The sequence below is a fragment of the Miniopterus natalensis genome, chromosome 13 (assembly GCF_054644295.1).
Source record: "Miniopterus natalensis isolate mMinNat1 chromosome 13, mMinNat1.hap1, whole genome shotgun sequence".
In the NCBI taxonomy this organism is placed as follows: domain Eukaryota; kingdom Metazoa; phylum Chordata; class Mammalia; order Chiroptera; family Miniopteridae; genus Miniopterus; species Miniopterus natalensis.
In genome coordinates this window covers 55,952,355-55,972,467 of record NC_142093.1, presented here as the reverse complement: position 1 = coordinate 55,972,467, position 20,113 = coordinate 55,952,355, and the positions used below count along the sequence as shown (strand labels likewise).

The window sequence follows — 20,113 nt, the reverse complement described above, 5'->3', positions numbered from 1 at the left end:
CTGACCTGGCATGATGGTCCTCTTGCACTCCTGGCACTTGGACGAGTACTCATGGGAGTAGCAGTCCGTGCAGAGCAGCTGGTCCTCCTTGGCGGCGAAGGGCTTGTCCACCAGTGAGCCCTTGCAACGCGAGCAGTGGAAACAGGCCTCGTGCCAGTGTCGGTCCTTGTAGGACAAGTCCTGCAGACCCAGAGCACACGAGAAAGTCAGAGGGCAGGAGGGGCCCAGAGCTGCACGATCTGCCCACTGTCGAGGGGGCCTGGTGCAAATCTGTGAGGCAAACGGAGTAAAGGGGGCCGAGGGCGGGGGCGTTCCTGGACCATGACCTTCACCTAGTGCTCAAATGAGTAAGGTTAAGGCTGCTTTCCTCTTGCTGCATTTTGGAGCAACCGTTTAGATGTGTGTGTGTGTGTGTGTGTGTGTGTGTGTGTGAGAGAGAGAGAGAGAGAGAGAGGCTTTGACAAACGAATGGGTTTCCCTTAGGTATCATCTATAAGAAAGAGACAGAAAACATGAAAGTCAACGCTTCTCACTGGACACAGCCTCTGGAGCTGCAGGAGTTCCCAGATCCAGAGGGAGCTCAGCAGAAGCAGCCACGACAGCGGGATCACTGTGATGACTGGCAGAAGGAAGCTGCGGTGGCGGGAATTTCAGGAAGGAGCCCCCAACACAGGGCCTGGTTTAACTGGTGGAAAGTATCAGGAGACATCTCAGAGTGTGGAAGCCCCACAGAGGGAGGATCTGGGTGCTGGGCTCCAAGGACAGGCCGGGGCACGATGGGGGGGCCTTCCGGGCCAGGCTGGACCAGGAAGACCCTTTAAGGTGCATGCCGTTTAAGTTTATCCTGGGGGCAGTGGAGGGTGACATGCTAAGATTGTGTGTGACACGGTAGATGAGAACAGGGAAAGTGGGGGAGGAGAGAGTGGAGGTGGAAACCCGCAGAAGGTCCCTGCAGGGAAGCAGGGGCTGGTGGTCTGGTCTGTGGAAAGAGTGAACAGGGAACAGATGGGACAGGCACTGAGAAGACGGGACCCATGCTTTTCAGCAAAGGGCGAAAGAGAAATGAACCCAGGAGAGAAAACTGTGCAGACTCTACCCCACCCTTGGACTTGCCTGAAGAATAAGAAATCTTCTCATCCGTGTGTCGTTAAAATGGCTTTTGGCACTTTGAAAGTACCGATACGAAATTAAAATAACCTGCTTACATCCAGTTTTATCTTAAAATGGGATTATTTTTCTACTGTTCCTGGTATTCCCAGCTCTGACCCAGAACCGTCATCCATTTATTAATGAGGCAGAAACTGAATCTGAGGCGTCTGCAGGGTCTCCTGGGCCGGCTTCCAGCTCTCAGGTGCCCTGCAAGCCGGGGCTGCTCGCACTGGCCGGGCCAAGAGCATCCTCCCCGCTATGTTACCGAAACCCGAGTCTAAGCTGGAGCGATGCCGAATGTAGGATGTGAAAACACGCATCCTGGACTTGATTAGAAGGACCTAAATAAAACACCAGCTCACTCGAACCCAAACCAGACAAACAGTTCTCTTTTGCGGAAATACCGCTGTGTTCAAGTTTCCCCAGAACCTGGACCCAAACTACAGCCATCTGATTTGGTGATCTCTTTGCACGCTGTTTTAATTCAGGGAATTAAAAACATATCATTGTTGCATGCCTACGGACACAGCTGAGTAACTGTGAAGGGGTGTGCCCGGTGCAGCTCCCTCGGGTCCATCCTGCCAGCAGCTGCCTTTCAGGACCTCCGGAGGCAGAATCCCGGCTGATGCGGGACCATAAGGAATGGAGGTGAGGCAGCATAGGATTTCCTCCGTGCGGGACTTCCTGGGCTTGTTTCTGTGAGGCTGGCTCTCCCCTGAGCCCCAGCAGCCCTGGGGATCAGGATCCTCCGAGCTGGGCACACTGCCCCTCCGGACCAGGGGATGGCACACTGAGATGCCCACCCTCGTCATCATCTGTGAACCCGACCTAGGGCCTACGGCCTGGGGGCAGGGGCTGTCCTATCTCTTGAATTTCTAACCTCAAGTACTTTTGGAAAATTGGGGAAAGACCACCATCTGCACTTTTTTACTGGTTATTTTGACAAATGAAGAAGGCAGAAACTGCGTTACTTTGTGTTAGTAACAGTACACGCAAGCTCATTACAAGCGGCACAGCCCAAACTCTGCGTCCATCCCTCCCTCCGAAGACATGGTCAGTGTTCTCTTTCTGGGACACCAGGGACCGTAACGACGGCCATGCTGTGAGGTCAGGGCCGTGCAGCCCTGCATGGGAAATATCACTGAAGCCCAGAGAGGCTCAGCCACCCGCCCGCAGCCATACCAGCGGCATGTTGCCGGGCCAGGGTTCAAGCTCGGGTCCTCCTGATGCAAAGCTGTTTCCAGTGGACACAGCAGGTGAAACCTGGTAGGCTCTGTGTCGCTCTTCGCTTTCAAAAACTGCACCCCTAATAAGAGCTGTGTGTATGCACTGAAAAAGTCAGAAACAGGACTGTATTTTTAACCAAATGAACGCAGTTTCTCATCACCTCGGTTTAGATTTTCAACAAGGCGAACTAAACCCTTCAGGCCCGTCTAGTAGGAGCAGTAACCGCCCGATGGAAGGGGAGCTACAGGTTCAGATCAAGCTGTCACTGCTGTCCAGCTGACTGGAATAAGGGCATTTACAATTTTTGGGGGGACGGAAAACAGTATGGCAGTTCCTCAAAAATTAAAAATAGGATTGCCACAGGATCCGGCAATTCCCCATCTGGACGGGGGCCTGCGAGAATGAAAGCGGGGACCTGTTCACAGCAGCATCAGTCACACCAACCAAGAGGGAGACGCTGTCCTGTCCACCGACGGATGAGCACATGTATGAACACTGCAGGAAAGGAAGGGAATCCTGACACACGCTGCAACACGGGCGAACCCTGAGCCAGACACGAAGACAGACACTATGATTCCGCTCTCACGCGACCCCTAGAGAGCCACTGAGCGCAGGAGGCAGGGCGGTGGCTGCCAAGGGCTGGGGGCAGGACTGAGAGCGGGCGTTTAACGGGTACAGTTAACGAGCGGTCTGGAGACCTGCGGCCCAGCACGGCACTGCACCGCGCTGCACGGCACCAGGGTTAGGAAGGCACGTTTTATACTAGGCGTATTCTCCCACAACTTGAAAAATTAATTAACTTTTGATTGTTGCATAGCAGGAGAAAAACACTTTTTCAGAAGTAAGCCGGGTCCCCTCCCCGCCGACCGGTCACCCCGTGAAGGCCTGCCGTTGTGGAAAAGCTGCATCTCCGTGTTCGTGAACCTCGCCTGCCTTCGGGAGGAGCCCAGAGGAGCAGGGCGAGGGCAGGAGCCAAGGCCAGAGGCCGGAGGATGACAATGGCTTCCCAGAGACTTTCCAGCGCTGCCCCAGGAGTAAGCACCACACAGTCGGGGTTACAGGCTGTTAGTGAAAAGAGAAAGGAAAGGAAGTGCGAGGTTGAGGACATTTGCCTGCTGGGGCTGCCACGTGGGAGCAGAGCTGGGAGACGTCATCACCGTCATCACCGTCTCCACCCTGGTAAGCAAGTCCCCGGAGCAGGAAAGAGCAGCTATAAAACGCTCACGTACTTCAGAAGCACCAAGAAACGCATTTTTCCTACGGCCAACGTGTCCGGCATAAAAACACAACAGCTACTGTTTACGGCTGATTTACTGATGTGACCTTTGGCACTAGGAAGTGTCCCTCTAAACATCTATTGACAAGTCTTTACTTGACCTTAAGCATCAACACAAGCCGTCCAGACTGAAAGGCTCTGCTTCCTGCGGCCACCCCCGCTCCTGGAATGCAGGCCAAGGGGCCTTCCTCCACATGCCTGACTTACTGAAGTCCAAGCGTGGTGCATCCATTCCACTTGGGCTCCGCTGAGAGCCTGCCCTGCCCTCCAGGCCGGTGGGGAGGCTGCCTGGGCGCCTCTCATCCCCCCACCTCCCCCTGGTGCCTCCTCCTCCCAGTTGCCCAGGGTTGAGCTCTCCGGGAACTCCCTTCCTGGGCGTCATAACACACTCGCACAATTCCTCTCCTCATCTACCCCTCTCTCTGCCACGTGCACACACACATCTTTCTGCATTAACACAAACGAGTTCCTGAATTGTTCATTCAAGGATGTTTGCTCATTTTCAAACCTTCCGACAAAATATTTTCCCTGAAAATAAATATCGACCTATGACCATGCTCTTAAGTTTCATGGTTTGCAATAAATACACTCTTTAAACGAGCTTGTGTCCCTGTTGATAGCGGGTCCTCTGGGAATATAATCCTCCCCCTTGCACCATTCCAGCTTCAGAGACAGTGGTCAGCTTTCTGGCCAACAACATCTGAGCGCCGCTGCACACAGGCAGGTGGGCGGCCCGAGTCCCTCCCCCCACGCCTGCGGCAGCCCCAGTGCCCTCTGGACACCAGGGCAGGTATTTGAAACACCCGATGTATTTCATCCTACTGCTAGAACTCCAGGCTCTGGATTCAGATCCTACCTAACATGGCGATGGGCAAGACATTTAACCTCCCTCTGCCTCCGATTTCTCACCTGTGAAGTAGCAGGAACAGCAGCTACCCCCGGCTGCAAAGACTGAACAAGTTAATGAGTTACTGCATGTAAAGCATTTTAACACACGAGTTTTAAGTTAAGCAGACACACCAAGCACATATAGCTTGGTTTACTGTAACTGCTCGATTAATGTTAGCATTAGCTTTTGTTCAGATCACAGCTAATGAAAACAGGTGCCTGGAAGCATCACTGGCTGAATTACAGGTACTCAAAGATAACCACCTGGACCCCGACTTCCTCACCCGGCCCTCCCACGCTAGTAACTAACACCGCTTTCGCAGATGCTTTTGATTTCCTCAGTCCTTTTAAATCTAACATTCCTTTTCTGAATTCCTTCTTATCTGTTTTGAGCCATGCAGTACCCTGTGATAGAAGGTTTTATTCTTATTTTGTACATGAGCAAACTTGTGACGATGCTAAAGGCCCGTGAACCACGTTTTCTACGGCACTGGCCGGCAATGGTCGGACAGAACCGGGCATGTTTTTTCTCACGGTCGTTGCTGGCAACGAGGAATCTTTGCACGCTGGTCCCAGCATGCCTGCCCAGCCTGGCGCTCTGCTCCTGTCCCCCTGCAGCCCCAACGCCCTGCCCAGGCTGGCCCTGGCCTTCGAAGGCCCTTCCCCTCCTCTCCTCCAACAGGCACCCTCCCCAGCCGTGAGCCCAGCTGAAAAGGCACTGCCCGTGACTGCCCATGAGGCTGCCGGCCCAGGGAAGCCACACAGGCCCCGGCCACCACAGCACTGGGAAGAGCAATGCCACCGGCCTCCTTCAGATCATACATGGAAACCACCTGACCAGTGACACTACCAGCTTTCTCCGTGACTCTTCCTTGGGCTCTCAGCTTGTGCTTTATTTAGAAAGTCTCAGTTAAGGTAAGAAATTCATGTCACAGCTTCCCCCTGGACCCACTCCTCAAGAAAGCCCACAATACGTGGGAAGTGAGAAGAGACTTTATGGCCAGAGGGAGGAAGTAGGGGCTGCTGGCTTTGGCTTTTAGGGAAGGTGGGGCTTCTGGCCAACACAGTATCCTCCTCGGAGACTCAGTGTGAGGCAGGATTTCAGGTGCACGACTCCCAGGAGCAGAGACGTGACAGAAAATGCCACAGGCGGGCCGAGAAGCCAGGTGGCAGCAGTGGACTCGTGCCTGGGCGGGCCTCCAGGCCACACTCTGAATGCGTCCCTGTGAAGACGCGGTGGCCCTTCCCCTCCAGTGTCCCCACTCCACACAGGTTACTTCCGGTCCTCTGTGGCAAGAACCCTGCCCAGCCCTGTCAGCCCCGTGACATACGGCACACACCGTGCGGGGAGGTGAGTGTCAGGGACGCTCTCAGGGGCCAGAGGCGCCGCACAGGTTCCCTGACGGACCTTCGAGAACTTTAAAATGTCCTAAACACCCTGGTACTAAAGTCTTCTGGAGAGAGAGGGAGGAAGGAAAAAAAAAGAGGAAAGGGCCTTTTGTACAGCCCAGGAAAAGCAGCAGCAGTAATCTTGTGCTCACAGAAATGTCATAAATCGCAGTAAAACGTTGATAAACAATGTGAGATTAGGCCTAACGCTTCCTGTTAGATTTTCTATTTTTCCATCCGAGAACCATTCCTAATATGGTTCTGCTTGGCCTTGAATGTGCCCTCTGGAGACTTTAGCTGAGCCATGGGGTGGAGCAAGTGTCCTGGAGGGACCCCCCGCACCCCCCAGACCCCAGCTCACTGCAGGTGGCATGGGCTGCAGGCTGAAGCTGGCTGGGCACTGACACCGCTCGCCCTTCGCACGTGTGCCCCCTGGGCTGACGGGGGCTCAGCTGCTGTCTCCCAAAGCGACCCTCCTCACACACACAGGGTCCCGCTCTGTAAGTGGATTCCCAGCGTCGGCCGTGCTCAGCCTCTGCAAAGATGATCTGTGCTTTTGATGGTCAGGTTATGGGTTTTCAAAGGCATGTTCTTCCAGGTCCTGAAACAAAGGTCGGGAAGGGCAGGTGAGGGCAGAGGTGAGGGCCCCTCCTCTGTGGCGCACTGTCCGTCTGTGTCAGCGCAGTTACCTCCCCTGGGCTGGGCAGCCCTGTGTCCAGACCTGAGAACCAAGGCTCAAGTCTGGCTCAAGTCCCGCCTCGGTGGGCACAATGTCCTGCTGAACGGCGGGTGTGCCTTGTAGGTGACCCTTTGGTTTTCAAGGACTGAGAGGTCCTTACGTTACCCATCAGGTCATCTTTGTTCCCAATTCTGAGACTCCTGCTTTACTCAGCTCCCTTCAGATGTTTCCCTTACAGGAAGATGTTAAATACATAAAGATATTTTTAGTGCTCGTCGCAAACTCTGTGGGTAAATTACATGGAAACTCTAGAAAGGTGATTTGCTCATTAAGCAGTTAAAAATCACTGCAACAAATAAAAGGAGTCAGGGTGGCGAGCTGGACTGTGAACGTGTCTGAACAGTTGCTCCTCTCGGAGAACGGCCCGAGGGCAGGCAGCCTGTGTCCCCCCGGAGGCAAGAGGAAGGGGTCGAAGCCTGTGCTTCTGTCCCCAGCTTGGGTCAGGAATCCTCTGAGAGCGTACCGGGGACCTCGAGATTTAACCTGGACGTGCAAGCACCTCAGTCTCCTGTTTCATTCCCTTGGGGACTTTCTGCCCAAAGGCCTCAGACATCTTCTGTCCTTTCAGAACTTTCCAAACGTTAAATGAGAAACTTTTATAGCTTGATGGGTAGACTCGGGCCACTGTGATCATCCATTCAATGTTTCCCATTTAATTAATTAGGAAACGGGAAAGAGCGTTCTAGAAACGAGTTGAGTATCACTTCTGCAGCACAGTCACTGCCACCTGAAGGGCCAGCAGAAGGCAGGAGCCCTTTGCTGAGGTCCCTGACAGAGGGTGGCGGCTCTGACCCACAGGACAGACCCGAGTCCCACAGACAGCATCCCGCCTGAGGTTGCCCAAGGCTGGTGGCAGCACTTGGGTCAGGAACCACCCCACCTGGGCTTTAATTCTCACTCAAGTGCCTCTCAACCCTGTAACCCAGCAAGACCCCCGCCTCTCAGCCTCAGTGGCTGCTTCTCTATAAAATGGAATGAAAAAGCCCTTCCGTATGGGCTGTTATGAGAAGTTGAGATGGTGCAATTAACGCATTTTCCCAGTGTCCGGAGCAAAGAAATCACTCAGTGCGTGGCACTTTTAGGACAACTATTGCAAGCTATCCCCGAATGCTAGTCTTAGACCCACAGGTGGATTTTCATTCATTGCTATGTCTTCTTCCCAGAACCTTCTAGGGCACATGTGAGGGTCCGGTAGCCTATCTGACTTCATGACCCTGCTCACAGAGACATGGAAAATCAAAGTCTGAGCTGGGCATGTGGCCTGGAGTTTGCTAAAGTCACTGGTTTGATACATGCATGATATTTACAGCCGTCTCTGGAGCTCCTGGCCAGCCCATCTCTTCTTTACTTTCTAGAATTTTTGAAGCCCAGATCTTAGGGAGATAAATCCACTCACAAAAAAACCTGTAGTCAGGCTAAAAAACTGCCTTTTACTAGTGTCCACAGGAACAGCGTAATGTGAGAGGATTAAGAAATTTTATTTGTGTTACCTGTTCTCTCTTAACACTACTTTCAGGGACAATTTCTTCTTGTTAATCCTCACATGAGGATACTTTTTCCACTGTTTTTCTGAGAGAGTAGAAGGGAAGGAGGGCAAGCGAGAGAAAGAGAGAAAAACATCGATGTGAAAGAGACACAACAACTGGTCACCCCCTGCACACGCCCCGACCTGGGGCGGGGAGGGAGCCGGCAACCCAGGCACGTGCCCCTGACCCGGAATCGAACCTGCGACCCTTTGGTACACAGACTGGTGCTCCAACCACTGAGCCACACCAGCCAAGGCAAAGGATCATGTCTACAGTTTGTGTCACCTGTTCTCAACTATTCCACTAGCCACAAAAACAAGTGGCTTTTACCCTTTGAGATCACAGCATTTCCTCAGAGTAACTAAATAGAAAAGACATAATTGAGTGACTGCATCGAAATGATATTCAAACATGTAATCCAACTACAGTAATAGGGCCTGAAGTCTTATCTATCTCATTTAACAGGCAGTCAGTACCCATAAGATTAGCCTGACTCCCACAGGCTTACCGATATTTTGAACCGACGCCCACCCCCACGTCCTTCCGAGGGGAGTCGCGTGCGGCTCTCGGTGCCTGTGCCAGTCGCTCGTCTAGGAGGGCCCAGGCCTGCCGCTCAGCTGCTCCCTTGACTTCACTTCCCACCTAGCAAACATTTTCCACCACTGCTTCCTCCACAAAGGCAACCACATCATTACTTCTGAGTCGAGAGAGCCGTTCCAAATATTCAAAAGCACCCAGTGGCAAAATCTAACTTCAGGTCAACATCTCTCTTTCTTCCAAAATGTGGAAAATCCCAGGGCGCAACTCCACGCACAGCAGACCGTTAATCTGGGTTGAAGAGTTCAGCGTGATTAGCTCTCGACTTCGCAGCGGTCATGTTGACTTTGGCCCCATCTGGAAGATCCGGTGTTTGCTCGTAAAGTTTGTGCTAAAGGACTGCGAGGTTTAAGGGTCTTTCTACTAAGTCGTATTGGAGAAATGATATGTGGTGTTTGTTTTGTTTTTACATTAGTCACCGGTCAAGGATGACTAGCCCCAAACATCCACAATATTTCCTTTAAACTACAGTTGTTCCTTGTCGGAATAACGGCCGAACCTCCACCCACTGAACTCTTTCCCAGGTAAAGCTTTTATAAAATAATAATGTTTTCCCTGCCTATTAGTTCTTCCTCAAACCAGACGTTTTTATTGAGGTTTTTATAATGCAAACTGGTAAAGAGAGAGGGCAAAGCTTCCGAGAGGTGTGTGGAGGGACACATCATGGAAAGAACAGGGAAGTAGCGGGCAAGAGAGTGGCAGTTTGGAGTTTACGGTGACACCACGGCTTCATTTCTGGTGCCCAGGGCTTCATGTCCCCATATAATTGCCCTGTAAAGAGGGCACCTTGTCTCACCTCCATCTGGGAAATGTGAAGAGGGTACAGCGGTCAAGTTCAGCCCACGTTCACATGGTCAGTGAGCCACAGCCAGGACCAGAACCGGGCAGCCCAGCATCTGAGGTCTGTGCTCGGCCCAGTCAATGAATGGAGAGGGACTGAGAACGCCATGAGGGTCAGGGACACATCCTCAGGACAAGCTGGAGATACAGGTATTCAACTTCTAGACTCGCAAGATCAGCTCCGTGTTGCTCACGGTGGCCGGACTGCTAACCTTCTCCAGTTTCCACAGGACGACCTGAGTTACATTTCTGTGACACCTGCACGCCACTCGTGTTCTGAAGCCAAAGCTACACGGCCCGGTGTGGCCTGCAGTGGCCCAGTGCACGGACAATGAGCCCCTTTCTGCACAAGATGGGAATCACTCCTCAAGTGCCACTAAATTCCAGCAGCAGAAACTGAGGGTGCAGCCGGCAGCTTACGGCCTGTCCTAGGAAGGACGTGATAAAGAACGTAAGCAGCGTGCATCAGGTGTGTCAGGACTGTCCATCTGCACACAGCGTGCCTGCCAGTCGGCAGTTACGTATTGCTGTTTATAACAACGGAGCCGAGTGACTAAATCCTAAAAGAGTACAAAGGAACGAGAGCAGAAAACGGTGAAATGCCACCAACTGCCTTAAAACATGGGAATTCCTTTAGAGATCCCACCGACCCCACTCTGTACCCAATCTGTGGCTCTCGGATGACAATCACGTACAGAGCTGCCCCGGGTGTCAGCGGGCTGTCCTGCAGGGAAGATGGCAGCGGTCTCAGAGACACAGACAGACCCCAGGGCATCCTTCAGTGCTCCAGTGTGGACCAAAGACATGCTGAGACGTACAGGCAGGGTTCCCAACATCGGACCCCAGCCGTCGGCACGAAGGACCAGGGCCTCGGCTGGACCGGCTGCACCATCACCACAGGGGAGCTGGGCATTCCCACGTGTGCGACTTGCCCCTTGAAAACGGAACAACGCAAACCCTAACCTTCTGCCACTAGAGAAGAGCCCCTCATATTCCAGTGGACTTCCTGCATTTACAGCCCATCCATCCGGCCATCAGCTCCGCTCGCTCACGCACACAGTCATCCCTCAAATATTTACTGAGCAGCACCTGCTCCCATGAGTCAGCACCGAGCAAACAGGAGTAAGAACCCTGAAGCTGCAGGGCTGGGCGCTGGGCTGGCTGTGAGATAAGGTCACGGATACCTGCAATGTACTTGGGACGCTCGGCACAAACGTCCTGGGAAAGCCGGAGTGGGCAGAGACCAACCAGGGCAGGGAAGAGGCTTGAGAAGGCTACTGGAAGGTCCCAAGACCATCAGAGTGTGTGGGGGGGGCAGGGGCTCCAAAAGATGAAATTTCAACGGGGGTGCGGATCAGGACTTTAGCACAGCCACACAGAGAGGCCCATGGTTCCTGAAGAGTGGGGGTGGGGTTCAGGAGTGACGGGGCACTGCCCAGGGGGCCGGGGGTACCTTGCAGTCGCAGCCGATGGGCTTCCTGCACTCCTCGCACGTGCTGGCATAGAGCTCCTCGAAGCAGGCCACGCAGTAGGGGCTCTCCTCCCTCAGGATGTACTTCTTGCCATAGAGAGATTCTTCACAATGGTGGCAGTCAAAGCGCTCGGTCATTTTGACACCTGGCTCTTCAATGACCTGTCAAGGAGGAGAGAACACAGGTGTTTCCGTAAGCACCCTGCAAATGCCCTGCCTGCTGCAGCCTTAACCGTCCCGCTGCCATCAGTGTCCCCTCCAAACAGGGGGTGGCCTTCTCCTCTGGGTGAGTAACTGAAACTCACCCTCAAAAGGGTCATTATTTTCAACACTTAAAAAAAAAAATTAGTTGGAGGCAGTCTCGTGTTTGAATGCATTCCACAGCTTAAAAAGTGCCGGCTGCTGTTGACTGGGTCAGAAAAAGCCACCTCAGTTTTGGAGAAAGAGTTTGCATTACAGCCCTTGTGCATGGGCTTCAAATGTGTGACCAGGCCTTGCATCTTCCATCTCCCTGCCCCCAGAACAGAAAGGCAGGGATACCACCAACGCGCTCATTTCTACAGAAAAAGTTTCCATGAGCTCCCCTTTAGGGACTCCTCACTGTGCGTGGCAAAGAACCGCAGTGGCACAGGGAGGGGTTTGGAGTTGGTAACCCTAAGGTTAGATGCCAACTAGAGAACATTACCCATGACCTTGACATTGCACTGGGAAGCACAACCAGCCCTTGCACAAGAAAAGAGCTTTACGTTCCTCGGGCGAGTCATCGTTCCCAAATGAAAAGATCACCCTTCTGCTGCCCGGGTCTCCAGAGCGGGACCCAGGGAGAGGACGGCTTCCAGAAACAGGGATTAGCACACAGACTGCAGGCAAAGCCACTCCGGGCAGTGCCCCCAGCTTTCCAAAGAGAACAGGAATGCGTCTCCATGCCAGTCACTCTGCATTTTTCCAGGGTGAGCACGGCATGTGCATGAGCAGAAGGGGATGGGGGCGGAGAGGGGGACAGGTTTTCGCCTCGCCTCATCCTCATGTGTGGTTCCCACATACGCATCAGAACCCTTCCAGAAAGAGAGCCTGCTGTGGAAACGCTAGGTATGGAGGATCACCCCCAGGGCATCAAAACACAGAGTCGGTATTGTGCAGGAATATACTCTCAAGGGCAATATTTAATTTATGAAAAGTAAAAAGTTTTATAAATTGTTAAATATGTTGACTGGCTGTGTAACTCTGAGCAATGTTTTGTGAATTCTAATTAAACTTGGTTCAGTTTTCCGTCATTTCAAACCGTTTAAGGGTGAAATTCCAGAATAATCCCCTATGATGCAAATAAAATATTGCTGCCTGGTTTATAACAACAGCAAATATGACAGTGTTTATTAATTTTGTGCTCTTGTGTATACAAGGTCTTGACAACTGTAAGCAAAGAAAAGAACATCGTTTAAGCATCCAGACTTGGTTATTTCCACGTTTACAGAACAATTTTTTCCAGGAGTATTAAACATGCAGCTGGACACATGTGGCAAGATCCAGCCTCTGAGTCTTTCTTCCTGGAGTTACAGGAAACACTGTGTGGACACTCCTGTGAGAACATCACAAAATGAGGCCCCTAAGTATTTGAATTGTTATTCTGAGACCCAACATATAAATATGCTTTGGTTTTATTTTTACTAGCAAAAGTTTATTTAGAAAGACACCGAGGTAGAAGTAAGCCCTGGAAGAAGTGAGCCAGTTGGGCTGCATGGGCCCAAGAAACAAGTTACAGAAGCAAAAGAAGGGCCCTTGGAGCTCAGGAGAAGGAAAGCAGAGGCAAGGTGCCTGGGGAAAGAAGGGGGTGGGGAAAGGCGCAGGGGTGTGTGTCTGTGCGCGCCCACGCAGGGGGGGAGGAGAGAGAGAAAAAGAGAGAGAGAGACAGAGGTGCTAAAAGCCATCATGGGTTGCAGCAGCTATGCTCGCAGAAAACCTGATGTTTTCCTGTAATTCTTCAGTTTTCAGTTACTGGCCTTGAAAGTGGCTATCGTTTATTTCATCACAATTGAACCTTCCAACATACATATATTTCCAATAAAGGCTGCCCTTCATCTGTGCAACCAGAGGTTCATGGCCCATTTTGTTCACACAAATATAAGAATAATGACTTGAGAATCTGAAATAAAAACAACAAAAGGAGACAGAACAATAAATCATGGAATTTTAAAAGCTGTAAACAACTCCCAAGATTTTCTAGTTTCATTTTATGGAGGAAAAACTGGAGCCCAGAAACTTTTTTTTTTTTCGGTTGTTGTTAATCCTCCCCCAAGGCTATTTTTCCATTGATTTTTACAGAGAGTGGAAGGGGGGGGAGAGCAAGAGTAAGAAAGAAACATTGATGTGAGAGAGAGGCATCGATTGGTTGCCTCCTGAACACGCCTTGACCGGGGCCAGGGATTGAACCTGCAACCTAGGTACACGCCCTTGACTGGGAATCAAGCCCCTGACCCTTGGGTGTGGGGACTGACACTCTTAACCACTTAGCCCACACCGGCCAGGGTTGAAGCCCAGGAATCTAATGAAAAAAGAGGATTCACGTGAATTTTCACATGAGTTAGCCATCTAAATTTGAAAAAACAAACTCCCAATCTCAATCGCAAGGTGGTTCCATGTGGGTGTGGACAAGCATGGGCCCTGCTGGGGAAAAGAAATGGTCTACAGTAGGCACCAACCATCTCTCTAGAGAACCAAGTTTATGCTCTCAAGCCAGTGAAGGCTGAGCCGTCCTTCCCTAAGGTAACGGCCGTGATGCTCATGCACCCAGTATCCGCGCATTACCTCCTCCCACTGCACAAGACTGGGTCAGAAATAACCGAAGGGAGTCAACTCTGAGCACAGGAGGGGCTCCATGTCTGCTCAAAGTGTGACAGGCTATCCCGAGACCACGCTGTCACCACTGACGCTGACTCCCGCAGGAACAGTGGGGCTGCAACCTGCCCAGAAGGTCCAGCTGGGATGAGGCACTTGGCCCAGTGGTTCAGGTCCCCTTTCTGTAGGTTTTTTTTTCTGATGAAGGTGGGTCTCTCTCCCTCCTGGCTCATTACCTTCTCTAAACAGTTACTATGATTTCAATGATTAGAAGAACCCTTCTGTTTAAACCAACCAGTGAGGTGTAAGGTGAGCACCCATCACTAATTAGGAACAGAGCAGGATACACCTTATCTGAGAAGGTCTTCTTACAGATTTCCAAAGAACTCTACGAGGCACAAACCCTGAGAGTCAAAAGTAAGCAGCTCATAAGCTAATGAGAAAACTACAAGCTTCCCTTCTATCACAAAAGTGTTTAAAACCAGTTCTCCCTTAATCAAATGCTACCGAATCAAATATTCTTTTGTATATTTGAAGTTACACTATCAATCTTAAGCTTCTTGTGAATAGGAATAATTTATCTACAGCCCTACAGGAGAAGCCCCCTGTAACTTTCCACTTCTAAATCCCGTAAAGCACCTGCTCATTCATTCAAGAAGCATCGGTTGAGCTGGAACTGGGTGTCAGAAGTTATGCAAAGTGCTGGCAATACACAGATGAGTGAGATACAGGCCCTCCCGGAAGGAGCCTGCAGTCTAGCGAAGGAAACAGACACACGTCAGCCCTAAGGCTCCCTGCTCGGGACAGTGCACACCCAGGGGTGGAGTCCTGAGCCACCCTTCCTGGGAAGGCAGGGCAGGCCTCCTGTGGGGGACAGCACCTGTGCTGGGAAAGGTTAGCCAGCTGATACTGCAGGCCAAGGGGCAGAGTGAGCAGAGGCATGGAGCTGAGAAACTGGGAAGGGTAGGGGGACACTCCAGGAAGATGGGAGTGAGTGGGACTGCTTCAGGAACGGCAAAGATGAAGCTGAAAAGATAGGGAAGGGAGGGCCTGTGGCCTTGATCATGAACAAGGTCGTGCTGAGGGTAATGGGGTTTAGCATGTTAGCTCCCAAAAGCCTGCAGTGAGTGTGGAGGGGACACAGGAAAGCGCCACTGTGTGGAAGCCCCACACTGCTATGCAGGGTTGGGGGAGACAAAGCTGAGGGGCAAAGACTTTACAAATGTTTCCAGGGTGTCCGAGTCCACTTCTGAATTGTTTCTTCAAATAAAACAAGACAGCTTGGCTCTGCAAGGGCTGTTTTAACCGAGCTGTGTACAATCGCTGACCCTCTCTGAACCTCAGGACCCCCTTGACAAGTTATACGTCTGTTGCTCCTGACCTCGCACACAGCAGTGCCGGCAGGAGTAAGCAACAGCAAGCAAGGAGCCCCCACACATACGGTGTGACTGCTGACTGGTTATTTCATTGACTCATGTCCAAATTACAGTGTCCTGGAGTCCTCATCAGTTACACGTTAAATCATTCTCTGGCGTCACTCCCCCTTGGGCTCTACAGCCAGGGTTTTTGAAAAAGTTGGATCTTAGGAAACAGGCTTGGCTCCTGGCCAAGCTAAACTGCAGTGGCTCCGGGAGGCACGTCCCAGGTGCAGCTGGCAGGGCCCAGGGCCTGGGGAGCGAGTGCTTTGATCTCCGAGTCTTGCCAGCCCAGCGCTCAGGCAGATGCAAGAATCAAGGTTCAGAGAGCACCGGGGCCAAGACACACTGCGCTCACCTCCTGAGGAATAACTTCTATATAAAAGGGGGCAGTTTTTATCTTCTCAGATTCAAAAACTGTAAAACCAAGTTTGAGAGGGAGTGTCAGGGTTAGGAAGAGAGAGGAGAAACATGAAGAGAAGGGAGAAGGGACTTAAAAAGACAAAAAGGGAAGGAGAGAGCCAGGGAAGAAGGAAGAGGCAAGGACATGGAGAGCCAGGGCGCTTGTCCACTTGTTTTGACCAAAAGGATTTCTTGAGAACCAGAGGAGGGTACCAGCGTGGCAGCCGGCCTCTGCCGGGCATGCTGGCCCAGGCCTTTCACTTTCAGGACCTTGCCCCATCCTTTCACACGGGAGACCTGCTGGGCCACCTTGACCTAACCCGGCCAGCTTTGCAAAAGTAGACTCTGTTAAGCCTCCCTTCCAATGATCTTTTTGTTCAACTACCTACTTTGGCATGACCCCAAAGATGCCATTTCCCTCCTCCCCCTCCAAACCCAAGTGTTTTTCTAGATCAACTGATTTGGGGCACTGCTCTAACACTCAATTCCTAAAGAGAAACCTGCGAATATCCCCAAACCCTTCCCCCAACTGGAGAAGCTGCAGGAAGTCAGTCTTGACCACGCCAGGGCCACCTTTAAAGGCCACCAGAGACCCAGCTAGGAAATTCCATCGCTTATCAACAATCAGCCAGAGCTTTTTAGAGAGAAGAAGGAAAAAAAGACTGAAAATATGAGCAATAAATACATATCTGTCAACAACTGAATCTAAAAATCAAAATACATGAACAAGCAGAACAGAAACAGACTCAGAGATACAAGGAATATTTTGACGGTTGCCAGATGGGGGGGGGGGTTGGGAGGATGGGTGAAAAGGTGAAGGGATTAAGATGTACAAACTGAGGAGTCACAGAATAGTCATGGGGCTGTAACGTACAGCACAGGGAATACAGTCAATAGTACTCTACTAACTACGTATGGTGTCAGATGGGTGTGAGATTTATTGGGGTGATCACTTAGCAAGTTATATGCTGTCTAATCACGGGGGTGTGCCCCTGAAACTAATATAATATTGCATGTCAACTGTAACTGTAAAATAAAAAATGATTAAAAAAAGAAAAGAAAATCAGTCTGTCTCACGTGAGCTCTTTCAGACGTTTTTAAAAATACGACGCTTTCATGACACCTCACGACACTGTGCCTGCCTGTGCCCAAACCATAAGCGCTGTGAAGGGGGCCACTGCGCATCGCTGTGGCCCCACCACCACGTGACAAACACAGGGTCAGATGCTTCATAAATACTCAGAGAATGAGTGAACAAATGGGTGGGCGAGTGAACGAGTACAAATATCCCAGAGGATAGACACGTGGGCAGAAATCAAGAATGACATCGAGGAGTCTCGCGAGCCGATCCACTGAGCACAGCAAACCAACGGGCTGTGCTTTGGAATCAGACGCCATCAAACTTTCCAATGTAGCAGATCCTGAGCTTCATTCTTTCTCTCTCTTCCATCACTGGCCTCTTCCCCGTTCCAGACGAATGCTGCTCCCGCAGCGGGGAGAACTGTCTTACTGTGTCTGGACTCTGAACCCCCGTGCGCGCACAGCTGCACAGTCCAGGATGAGGCCTGGTCGTGTCAAGAAGCAAAAGCCAGCGAGGAGACCCTGCCGAGCACGCCATCGAAGCACGTGCTAGATCAACGGACACAGGCTCCCGCGTCAGTGTGAGGCCCGGGGCCTCCGACCAGATTCAGTGTCCCTGTAAAGCAACACCCTCACCCCAACACTCTTCATTAGTCTGGCTGAAGTCTTTCTTTTAGATGAAAATTCTGGTGAAAGGGAGGGGGGCTGGAGTTCCAGAGATGTTGTCATTTTTAAAAATGTAATGATGTATCTAGAATTCTCCTGAAATCAGTTTCTGGGTTATTGGTAAACTGTAAGATTGACTATGCCTACAGCAATGTGATGTATTTATGGATCAGCTGAATGACCCTTTACTGAGTATGTCCATGAGCAGGGGTCAGGGATATACCATAATTTGATATATAAACTGGTAACTTTCAAAAACAAAACAAAAATCTCGATTCAGCTCTGATAAAGAAATGTTTTGAGAGATGCTTCAATAAGGTAAACTGCTATCTTGCAAATAAACTTGAATATGGAATAATGAAAAAAAATGGGGAAATAATAAATGTCAAATTTTTGACCTTAAGTCCATAAGTACAAGAATGGTGACACTTGTTTTGATGTCCTATGGACTTTGAAATTTAGTCAGCAGGAGTGTGTGAGGTAATCACTATTTTCCACATATTGTCTCAGGTACTGGGAAACTGAGATAAGAAGTACAATTTCTGAAAGAGTTCCAGTCCAGTTCTAGCCCCAAAGAATTTAAATCACCTTTAAGATACTATCTTGTAAATTAATCTCAAAACATGCCAGTTCAGCTGATGCTAGACAAGCATAATTACTTAGGCTGGAGCGGTGGGCTGCCTCAGGCTCACAGATCACCTCAGTGCTGGGGCTGGGGGGAACCCCCCCTATAGCCTCACCCTGCCGTCCCGCGGACCTGAGAGCAAGCCACTCACGCGTTCACTCTCTCACCGGTCTCCTTGCCTCCCAAAGGCAGCTTGTTGTTTAAGCTACGCTCTGTCGGCCTGGCCTTCCATCTGCTATGACCCCCCACTGGCCTTTTCCTTGGTGACCCCCAACCTTTAGGAAAGACTGGCCTCTTCTTTCTCCCAGCCCCACTTCCTGGCGCTTCTTTAGCACCCGCGTCAGGGTCCTGCCAGGACAGCTTGCACAGGTCCCTCTGCTCTGTGCATGGAGTGGTGCCTTCTTTGCTAAAAGTTATATCATCAAACATAGATCCATTTTCTTTTTGACTGAAAACCTAAATATTTACAGACTTCAAAGACGCCCTTTGACATGAATTTTACTTACCCATAGAAGCAGGGCAGCTGCTCCTTTTATTGGTACAGACATCGCTTGCCTCACTTTGTACCATCAGTCTGGAGGAGATAACTTTAAGTCACAGACCAAATCAGGACAGTAAAGTTACGGATCATGAAGGCTGAGGACGAGTGTGATGACATGTGATGTCCAAGTTCAGCCAGATGTGAGAATCACCCATGTGAACTAGACTAACGATGGAGAGACCAAATGCTGCTCCAAACCTCTCATTAGATCTCAGAGAGGACAACCATACTTTATAGAAAGGGGAAATCAAGACCACCAGTAGCAAAGGCATGGTGAAATCTTAAAACAGCAAGACTGAGAGTTGGTGGGGATAATTTTTAAGCAAAGTTACTGGGGAGCTGTAGTCAGGGTTCTCCAGAGAAACAGAACCAACGAGAGAATGAGTATACATGAGTCTGAAAGCCTGAGAATCAGGAACAGCGACGGTGTAAGTTCTAGTTCAAAAGCCAGCAGGCTCATGACCCGAGGAGAGCTGATGTTTCACTCCCAGCTAGGCAGTCAGGCGGGTGGAGTTCCTTCTTGCTGGGCCTTAATGTTATATTCAGGTCTTCAACTGATTGGATGAGGCCCACCCACAATGAGAAGGGCAATCTGCTTTACTCAGTCTACTGATTCAAATGCTAATCGAATCCAGAAACACCCTCAGAGACACCCATAAATAACATTTGTGTCTGGGCACCCTTGACCGAGTCAAGATGACATAAATTAACTACCACTGGGGCTAAAATCCATAATTTAGGACCACAGAGACAGTTCACTTGACCCACCCCAAAATCACACTGCCAGCTTGATCTCCTGGAAGAGCAGGCTCTGAGTCACTTGAGAAAAGCCCATGTATTTTGTTCAAGGTGGTCATCTTGAGGAAGTGGCCTCTCAGTATAATTCCACGTGATAAATGGGCTTTGTAAAATTCTCCTAATAAAACTACACAGGAAGTATCCAATATTTCTTTTTGTTCACCCAAGCGCAAGGAACTGTGTATCTCGGGGCATCTGAGTCAGAGAGAAACTTTCCTACTCCAGCCCCCTTGCTGACAAATGAGGCAGCCTGAGCTCGGAGGCTGGGGAAGCGATCCTCGGTGCCGGACAGAAACAGAACCCAGGCCTCCAGAGGCCCAACATAATTCTTTTCGATATCCTACTGAGCATTTTTGTCTGCGAGTCAGAGTTCTTTCAATACTGGAAGGGATTTAACAAGCAATCTTGGGTCAAAGTATGCAACCTCGATGAAATACTGAGGTGTCCCCAACAGTTTAGTGGTTAGAACTCAGGCTCTTGAGTTAAGCTGTCTGGGCCCAGATCTCGAGACCTCCATTTAAGGGCTGGGAAGCCTTAAGCAAAAGTTAATTTACTCTCTCTGTGCTTCGGTTTATCTGTAAAAACAAAGATTGTTGCAAATATGTATACACTGCTTAGGATGTGCAGGCTTGATAACAGCCCTGCAAACAAG

The 20,113-nt window shown here is 50.6% G+C and overlaps 1 protein-coding gene across 1 annotated transcript in view; it reads right to left on the bottom strand.

The window, feature by feature from the left end:
• The window catches only part of FHL2 (four and a half LIM domains 2), a 28,431-nt gene extending 17,176 nt beyond the window's left edge, over positions 1-11,255 (bottom strand). Inside the window, exons 1-2 of the mRNA XM_016199472.2 lie at positions 11,085-11,255; positions 6-180 (exon numbers count right to left, since the gene is read on the bottom strand). Coding sequence (XP_016054958.1) covers positions 6-180; positions 11,085-11,240 — 331 coding nt within the window. The 5' untranslated portion in view covers positions 11,241-11,255. The remainder of the gene's footprint in view (positions 1-5; positions 181-11,084) is intronic.
• Positions 11,256-20,113: the final 8,858 nt, after the last annotated feature.